Genomic DNA, 10,412 nt, shown 5'->3' on the forward strand with positions numbered 1-10,412 from the left:
TCTCTCTCTCTCACACACACACACACACACACACACACTAATTAATAAATAAAATTTAATAAATAATCATTACTTTTTTTGCCCCAATACACTAATTCTTTGAGAGGAGAGACGTCATCATATCCATTTTATTTGCTGTGATCACACTCTTACTCAAAATGGTTGGAGCATTCTTCCAATATATTTGTGTGTATATTTGTTTTATAATTCTATACATTTATTTCTGTACTAACAAATTCATCATTATAAAACATAAAATACTGTTACAGAGGTGATAAATAAGAAATTTTAATACTGACATCGCCCATTCCACTAGTCTGCACGCCCTGTATATGTGCCCCCAAATTAAGGATGACTTCTTTATAGCTCCTTACCAATAGTAGATAATCAATTACTATTTGTTATCTTTTTTTTTTTTTTTTTTGGAGAGATTTTCACTGTAGGGCGCGTGCGCTCGCCAGACAGACAGAGAGAGACATAGAGACAGAAAGCGAGAAATCACCCCCCAGGGGGGATGGTCACGCCGCAATCCCTTCTCCTCCATTCTCCTCTCGGGATCTTGGGCACGCACGCACACGCGCCCAGCGTGAGTTTTAAGCCACCGGGTCCGGGACACGAACCACGGTCGACTACGTGGGAGTCCAGCGACATAGCCATTATGCTAACTGCTGGTTCCCACTATTTGTTATCTTGACCTAAAATCATGCTTTTACTATTACCATCAGACTCTGTGGTCTCTCTGTCTTATGGGCTGAATTGTGTCTCCCTAAAATTCATATGCTGAGGCATTAACCTCCAGTGCAACCATATCTGGAGATTGGGTAGTTAGGAGATTATTAAGATTAATTAAGGGGCTGGCAGGTGGTGTAGTTGTTAAGGGGCTGGACCCCCACATGGCCAACTGCAGTTGGAGTCCCAGACCTGGCAGCTTGTTTTCTCACTTCTCCCCTCTCTCTGTCTCTTTGGTCAAATTTAAAAATTATAATAATAATGATAATAAATTAAATAATTCTAAAAAAGAGGTTAATTGATGTCGTAAGAGTGGAACCATAATTGCATAGGAATATGACTTTATAATAATAAGACGTCTCTTTTTCTCCCTAGCATCCATCCACCACATGAAAACATAGGCTCAGCCAGAAAGAGAATCTGCAGGCTAGAAAGAGACCCTCACCCAAATCTGACCATGGTGGCACCCTGATCTCAGACATACAGCCTCAGAAGTAAGCTGGGACCAGCATTTGGCGTAATGACTATGTCGCTGGACTCCCATGTACTCAACCACGGTTCGAGCCTCGGACCCGGTGGCTTAAACTCACGCCAGGCACCTGTGCGTGCATGCCCAGGATCCCGAGAGGAGAATGGAGGAGAAGGGATTGCAGAGTGGCCATCCCCCCTGGGGAGTGATTTCTCGCTTTCTCTCTCTCTGTCTCTCTCTGTCTTTCTGGCAAGTACACGCACCCTATAGCAAAAACCTCTCCAAAAAAAAAAAAGTACTTGCCCTCTAGATTGTGAGCATTAAGTAAGGTAACATACATAAGGTGCTTAGAACCCTGAGGTGCACAAAATAAGTGCTGGAGGTCTGAGCTATTATTATTACATATTATCACATCCAAATAAAGAAATAGAGGCATAACATAGATAGGCAACTTGCCTAAATCCAGAGGAACAGAATCTGGTTTAACTTTTTGACATCTATCATCTCACCTACTCTTTGGTTATCAAGCAAGAAGTAAGTTTCTTGGCCTTTGTAAACTGACTACCAGAGTCTCAAGTTTTCCACATATATAACAATCAACTCTGAAGAGTGTTGGTCAGCTGGAAGCCCGCAATTCTATAGATTCTAAACGAAGATCTAAACCACTCCTGGGATTACCATGAGAAAGCAAAAAAGCTATCCTTCACGTTGGAAAACTGGTCTGACATAACTAGTCCTCAGTGTTGTTTATAAAGTAGGCCTGGTTATTCTCGCATCGGAACCTCTCATAGAACACCAACATCAGACAGGGTCCCCCTGAGGCCAGGATAAAGCAAGTTCACTTCACAATTTTGTCCAGGCACAGATAAAAAACCAAAGTCAGTGCCACCACAAATACCAATTTCGTGGGCTGATATGAGTGACCATAACTTCTTTTTTTAATACTTTATTTTATTTTGTTTATTATTTAATTTGCTATAGGGAACATGTACTCACCAGAGAGAGAGAAAGAGGGAGAAAGGGAAAGTGAGAAAGCAAACTGCCAGGTCGGGACTCAAACCCTGGTTGGCCACCTATGCTCCCAGCACCTTAACGATCATGCTATCTACTGGCCTAACCACAACTTCTTTACCAACCACATCTTGCTTTAGTTTTCCCTGCCTATAGTTAAGATTTATTGAGATACTCAAACAGAATTGTCCATTTTCTGACAGCACGAAATCTAGAACAAACCCCAGTTTCCTTGAATCCTCCCCCAAATCATCCAACCTAAGCCCAAATACTATAGTAGATTCTAGCACATGTATTGAGATAGCTTTACCTTCCCACGATACATGTTTTTTTCTAGCTTTAACAAGTAATAAAGAAATTTGCTCTACAAGGATGACCCTGGTAGTCTTTAGCAGGAAGACAAGGACACCAATATTCTCAAAATCTACCCTGTAGACAGGCTCCGAGCTTTCAGTCCTCCCATCCTTCCCACCTGTTTGTCTCCCTGTACCTCCAAGTCATATTTCTTTGCAGGTTCCCACCCCAAAGATGCTCCTTTGAAATCCAATAATCTACGGTCACTGTACATATATTTTTTTGGGGGGGGGGGCTTTGCTATAGGGTGCATGCGCTCGCCAGAAAGACAGAGAGAGACAGAGAGACAGAAAGTGAGAAATCACCCCCCAGGGGGGATGGTCACGCCGCAATCCCTTCTCCTCCATTCTCCTCTCGGGATCTTGGGCACGCATGCACACGCACCCAGCAAGAGTTTAAACCACTGGGTCCGGGATTTGAACCGCAGTCCACTACATAGGAGTCCAGCGACATAGCCATTATGCCAACTGCTGGTCCTGATCACTGAATATATTAATAGTATATTTTGGAGTTAAAAGCTTACAGCTCAGCTATTCACTAGGTGATCTTGGGTAAGGTATCTAGCCTCTTCATGCCTCTTTTTCCTTTTTTTTTTTTTTGCCATAGGGCACATGCACATACCGGAGACAGTGAGAGGGAGAGTTAAAGATAACCCCCCCAGGAGAGATGGACACACTACAGTTCCTTCTCCCCCAATCTCCTCCTGGGATTTGGGCATGTACGCTCACACCCTATGTGATTTTCAAGCTGCCATGTCTGGGACTTGCACTGTGGTCCGTCATGTGGGAGTCCAGCACCTTAATCACCTTGGCCACCTGCTGCTCCCTCCTTTACCTCTTAACATCTCCTGCATACATATAAATGAGATCATCGTATTTATAATATTAAATTAGTTAATACATATAAAGCACTTGTACCTGAATATATTTAAGGACCAATACGTATGATTTTTTGTTTTTGGTTTTGTTTATAAATAAAGAGCTTTTCTCTTTGCTCCCAAAGGCTTCGCTCCTCTGAGATTATGACCATTGCCCATCTCCATTCCTTCTTTTGTGACTAGGGTAGGATCCTGCCCAGTTTCTGACTCGCTGGCTTGAAATATTAATAGTATCGCATGGGTTTTTGGTAATGCTTTGTGGCTTGTGGTCATAATCTGATGTGTTTGGCAAGAAAAACAAACACACAAGCAAACAAATACTGTTTCACTCATTATTTTTGGAGCGAAACATCCTCGGCATTTGAGTCATTTTCTGGTATAGACATCTCAATAAAGTGTACTCCTTTTGTCTGGTGTGGTATAGGCCTGGTGTAGACACAGCTGTTAAAGCTTTAAGACCTCAGGTACCTTTTGATCTCATCGTGTTGCTTCCAAGAAAGTTCTTTCACCAATATGTGCTCCTCACGAAGTCGAAGGAAACGGTCTTCCCAGTCCTCTTGGCCCATCCTGTTCAAGGCAGGTTGAGTTTTTAAATTCTTACCTAAAATCCCAGAAGAGGATAAAATGGTAATATTTTTATGTGCAGTATTTTTAGCACATCAGATCTCTCATCACGTCTTATCCAGAAAGCATAAATGTATCTTTTTATTTTTGGAGAGGTTTTTGCTATAGAGCGTGTGTGCTCACCAGACAGACAGAGAGAGACAGAGAGACAGAAAGCGAGAAATCACCCCCCAGGGGGGATGGCCATGCCACAATCCCTTCTCCTCCATTCTCCTCTTGGGATCTTGGGCACGCACACACACGCACCCGGCGTGAGTTTTAAGCCACCAGGTCCAAGACGCGAACCGCGGTCGACTACATGGGAGTCCAGCGACATAGCCATTACGCTAACTGCTGGTCTCAGCATGAATGTATCTTGAGTCTAGTGTTTAAGAGGAAACTCAGGAACTCTATGAAACGACTAAGGACCCTCTGGAGGCTCTGAATCATACTTCAGCATGAGGTATGTCTAGAAAGTACATTTTCTTTGTAAAAGTAGCAAATAGGGCTTTTATTTTACTTAATTTTTCTTTTTAATCTATTTTTTCTCCTTACTAGAAGATTTGAAAAAAGACAAAGATGGTGCCCACAAATATCTTCTGAAACCCAGTAAGAAAAGGATTTAAGCCTTCCTTCTTTTTTCAATGAGAAAAGGCAGATGCATGCACCAGAGAAGAGACAGAGAGAGAGAGAGAGAGAGAGAGAGCGCTCCCAATGGGAGCTGGTTACATCACAGGTCATTCCTCTTTCCTGTCAGGATACTGAACACACACCCATCGCATTGAAACTTTTACTCATTTATTTATTTTTAATTTATCTATCTTTTGAACTTTTTCTCCCTTTAATTGCCAGAAGGCATGTGCACTGCCAGAGAAAGAGAAAGCATTCCTCAGTAGGGTGTGGCCACACTGCAATCCTTTTTTTTTTTTTTTTTTCCTTTTCAAGTTTTATTAATCCTGGTTCATATTTTCCACCACATCATTAGTCATTTCCTATTTCTGAAGGGCTGGCAGCAGTTGCTGAGGCATCAGGCAGTAAATGGCAAGATAACTGTGCCACCTGTGTGGCGTATTGACAGTTACCCACAACCACATCTGGGTGAGTGGCTAACGCGCTATTTCTTTTTTTTTTTTTTAATTTTTATTTTCTACCTTAATTCACTATACACCATCACAACCCACCAATAAATTTTCCATCCAAAATACACTGTGTACTGGTTCAATCAAGCACATCAACATACATGTTCTCAGCAAGTAATTTTCCAATTCTTACATCCTGCATACCTTGCCCTTTGTCTTGCCATCCCTGATTCCCCATCCCCCACCCTCTGCCATGTCCCATCTTCCTCCTCCATTGTCCCTGGCATCCATGATTGCCCTCCATGACTTCCGCCCCCTCCCATTCAATTGTTCTGCCAATGAACTTAATTAGTCTAAATATATCCAATAGCTAGCACAGCTGACACATATACATGTACCCAAATCTGGCCCTAGGCATAAACCCCAGTGAGTAGAATGAACATACTATAAAGTAGTACCCAGCTGTGTCCATACAGCTCGCACACTGCAATCCTTTTTCCTCCATTTCTCCCTCCAGTCAGGATTTTGTGCACACACGCATACATGCCCAGCATTTTAAAAAATAATTACTTTATTTCAACTTTATTTACATATTTATTTATATTTGACCAAAGAGGAATAGGGTGAGAGGGGGAGGGGGAGAAGTGAGAAAGCAAGCTGCCAGGTCTGGTATTCAAACCGCGGTTGGCCATGTGGGAATCCAGCGCCCTTAACCACCACACCACCTGCTGGTCCCCCAGCATTTATTTTTTTAGCTGCTGGGGCCTGGGATCCCAACGGCAGTCGGCCATGTGGAATCTGGCTCCCTTAACCACTAGGCTACAGGACTGCCTACTTTGTGTCTCTTTCTAATTCATTCCTTCCCTGCTACCTCCACCCTAACCCTCACCTTCTTCCCATACACAAACTAACATGCTTTATATCATTATAGATTAGTTCCCATGTTCTGGGATCATCCATTGTGTACCTGGTTTGTTTTTGGTTTTTTTTTTTTTTTTTTTTTCTAGTCTGACTTCTTTTACTCAGCATAACTACTTTGAGATTCATCCATGGTGTTTTGTATATCAACAGTTCCTTTTATTGCTGAGTTGTACTCCTTTGTATGGATATATCTTGATTTATTTCTCCCATTTACTGCTTTTTTTGGTCTTTCAACTTCTTTATTAATCTGTTGCATAAAAGATATCCATTCTGATACTGACAATTCTTGTCATGAATAAAAGCAGCAAAAATAAGGCAATAATACAATGTGTTTCACATATAAACAATTGTGTTGTAAGACTAGGATATCTGGATCCCTGTACAACAAAGATTAGAAAGCAAAATGTGAATAAGTCCTGTGTTCAGAATATACCCAAATGTGTGTGCAAAGACAGTGCATTCATAATATAGCTCACTTAAGTTCTTTGTGATTCATAATTTCTTAATCATCTACTTGTAAAGAATGAACATTAAGCAACATGAAATCCAAATTGCATTTGTTTTCACAATATCAATGCTAAGCTCAAAATAGCAACTTCATTGACTCTAAATGTGAATGTTTTAAAAGTAAAAGACAATTCTTATTTTCAGAATAGGTCCACAAAAAGATTAATTATTTTACTCTACTTGCAAAGAAACTAGGTCTCAGCCTGCACTTAAATAGCGTGAACAACAAAGGATAGCGAACAAGTATCACTAAGCGTAATGCCCGTACATATCAAAACGTCTAGTTGAGCCATGTTCTTTCTACTTATATAGCAAGTCTGTTAAACCACCGGCATAATGGAAGCTTACATCCATGCAAAAAATAACTAAGTAGATGTCTATTACAAAATTCAAAATCTGTGCTCCCAACACAATTTTAGTATACCTGTTAAGTACAGCAGGTCTTTTAGAAAAACAGAAATAAAATATACCTAGTCTTTGCAGTTAAAAATTTTCATAATGAGGGAACCAGCAGTTAGCGTAATGGCTGTGTCGCTGGACTCCCATGTAGTCGACTGCGGTTCGTGTCCCGGACCCGGTGGCTTAAAACTCACGCCAGGCACGTGTGCGTGCGTGCCCAAGATCCCAAGAGGAGAATGGAGGAGAAGGGATTGTGGCGTGACCATCCCCTCTGGGGGGGTGATTTCTCGCTTTCTGTCTCTATGTCTCTCTCTGTCTGTCTGGCAAGCGCATGTGCCCTATAGCAAAAACCTCTCAAAAAAAAAATTTCATAATAAGACAGCAGTTGGTGTAATGGCTACGTCACTGGACTCTCATGTAGTCAATCACAGTTCAAGTCCTGGACCCCATGGCTTAAACTCATGCCAAGCTCGTGTGCATGCATGCCCAAGATCCTGAGAGGAGAGTGGAAAAGAAGGGATTGCAGTGTGGCCATCCTCCCTGGAGGGTGATTTCTCCCTTTCTGTCTCTCTGTCTCTCTCTGTCTCTCTGGCAAGTGCACGCACTCTATAGCCAAATCTCTCTAAAAAAAATAAAATAAAATAACATATTTGTGAACAATGTTCAGATATAAATTTTGAACTAAGTATGGTTTTTCTAAATATGACTTATGTAATCAGGCTTTCTTAAACAAAGGTAGGACTTAGGTATATGATCTGTACAAACTTACATTAGTGCATATTCTAAATAAAGATTTTTTTTCTATTATGATATAACAATATAATCATTTTCTGTTTGAAGGTATATGTTAAGGCTTAAGGTGAAAACACTTTGGAAGGCAAATGACAAAAAAATCGCTGTTTACTTAAAATTGTGTATTATATCCTAATAGGCCCCTGAACTTTCAAATTTACATGTGAAATACATTTACATCTTAAATTTCTAGGAAAGGCACAGGCTTTATGTAAAAAAAAAAAAAGCAGTAAAATTTTAAACCCACCAATTTATTGAAAAAGCCTGTACTTTTATTAGAAACAAATTATGCTTCTCAAGATGTTGGCAACAAGCCGGAGTACAGACATATTGCCTACGGTGCATTTCTCCCTTTACATATATTCCAGTAGGAGGTAGAATACCTCCTTGGCCATGGGAAGCAGAAGGAATTGATGGACTGTGTAAGTTGGTCTCCTTGTACACAAACCAAGCATTTCCTCCCCAAAGTATCATATTCAGAAAGCCCAAGACCACAGACACATTTAGGGATCCCATACTAGCCACTGAGCCTTAATAACACATCACTTCCTCCACCTTACAAGGCTGAAGTTCCTGAACAATATTGTGACCAGTAGCTATTTTAATATCTGTAAGAGCTTTAGCCGAGGCTGAAGTGCTCACCAACCATAACAAAGTGGCAACGAGAGTAACAACAAAGTCAACCATGGGAAGTTTGCGACTCTCCCAATACAGGTCGTGTAACCAATGTAAAGAAGAGTCGCGATGCAGTACAGAAACACACACCGCAAATGCTGCAGAATTGTGCCGGAGAGGAGGCATCGCCCATGAGGACATGGTTTTTCCAATTTACATCACACACATTTACATTGGAGATGACTGAAATGATGTTCAATTCAACCTGCATGGATAACCAAAAGAGGCTGTGGGACCAGTAGTTAGCAAAATGGCTATGTTGCTGGTCTCCCACGTAGTCGACTGCGATTCGCATCCCTGACCCGGTGGCTTAAAACACGCCAGGCGCATGTGCGTACGTGCCCAAGATCCCGAGAGGAGAATGGAGGAGAAGGGATTGCAGTGTGGCCATCCCCCCAGGGGATTCATTTTCCCTTTCACCGTCTCTCTCTCCACATGCCGTAAGGCAAAAATCTCTAAAGAAAATAAGAAAAGAAAAGAAAAAAATTTAGCCTCCAGGTAGGTTTGTCTATTTTGTTTTATTTTGTTTTTGTCTTTAAGATTGTTGCCATAGGGCACATGAACCACCCCGGGGGGATGGCCATGCTGCAACTCCTCCTCCATTCTCCTCTTAGGGTTATGGACATTACACATAGATGTGCTGGTGTGATTTTCTTTCTTTCTTTCTTTCTTTCTTTCTTTCTTTCTTTCTTTCTTTCTTTCTTTCTTTCTTTCTCTCTTTCTCTCTTTCTCTTTCTTTCGATAGATTTCTCTTTCTCTCTTTCTCTCTTTCTCTCTTTCTTTCTTTCTTTCTTTCTTTCTTTCTTTCTTCTTTTTTATTTTGAGAGATTTTTGCACATGCACTCTCCAGAGAGAAGAGAGGGACAGAGAGACAGAAAGTGAGAAATCACATCCCAGGGGGGATGGTCCTGCTGCAACTCATTCCCCTCCATTCTCCTGTCGAGATTTTGGGCATACACACACATGCAGGAGAGTGTGATTTCAAGCCACCAGGTCTGGAACTTGAACCGTGGTCAGCCATGTGGGAGTCCAGCACCTTAACCACTATGCCACCTGCTGCTTCCCAGGGTCATTCTTTTTATGCACTCTCTGCTGATAGGAAGCGTAGGTATGTACACACACACACACACACACCTACAACCATTTCTATACGCCAGAAACATGAGTGTATCCTGATTCCTCCATTTAAAATCCTAACTTACATGATATATTCTGGTCTTCTGATCTTCTATGTTTGTATCTCTCTCTCTAACAATGAGAAACCAGCTGGCACTATTCTCAGTATATTTACTTATTTGCTCGATCCCTCCTGTTTTTAAAAAAAGAGTTATTTTATTTAACTTACTTATTTATTTTAATTTGACCACAGAGGGACAGAGCGAGAGGGAGAGAGGGAAAGTGAGAGAGCAAAGCCACCAGGTCCAGGACTCAAACTGCGGTCGATGTGGGAGTCTAGTGACCCTAAGCACCACACCACCTGCCGGCCCCTGCTCAACCCCTTTGATGTGAAGTCAGTCTCCCAGTTATGTAGGCTATATCCTCATCCCTGGCACTATTTGAATCATTCTGGCCTATGCCAGCTGAGAGTTCCCCTGCCTCACCTCCAACCAGGGGGCCTACTGATTCATACCTATCCTCAATGGTAAAGTACCCTAGTGATGAAACTGCCTAGAATTTTTTTAACTTTTTTTTTTTTTTTTGAATTATTTATTTTATTTTATTTATTCATTTATTTTATTTTCATTTGACCAGAGAGAGACAGAGAGAGAGGGAAAGTAAGAAAGCAAGCCACCATGGGACCAGCAGGTGGCATGGTGGTTAAGGCACTGAACACTCCCACATGGCCAACCATGGTTCAAATCCTGGACCTGGTGGTTTGCTTTCTCACTTTCTCTCTCTCTTTCTCTGTCTCTCTCTGATCATATTAAAGAATGAATAAATAAAGTTAAATAAATAATTCTTTAAAAAAAAAAAAAAAAAAAAAAAAAAGGCAAGC

At 41.3% G+C, this 10,412-nt stretch overlaps 1 protein-coding gene across 1 annotated transcript in view; it reads right to left on the reverse strand.

Moving 5' to 3' along the window:
- Nucleotides 1-10,412, reverse strand: part of RPGRIP1 (RPGR interacting protein 1) — a 79,805-nt gene that overhangs the window by 64,275 nt on the left and 5,118 nt on the right. The window contains exon 2 of the mRNA XM_006161422.2: nt 3,909-4,041. Within this exon, the coding sequence (XP_006161484.1) occupies nt 3,909-4,041 (133 nt within the window). The remainder of the gene's footprint in view (nt 1-3,908; nt 4,042-10,412) is intronic.

This window comes from Tupaia chinensis, unplaced genomic scaffold (genome assembly GCF_000334495.1).
Source record: "Tupaia chinensis unplaced genomic scaffold, TupChi_1.0 Scaffold138584_1, whole genome shotgun sequence".
NCBI lineage: Eukaryota > Metazoa > Chordata > Mammalia > Scandentia > Tupaiidae > Tupaia > Tupaia belangeri.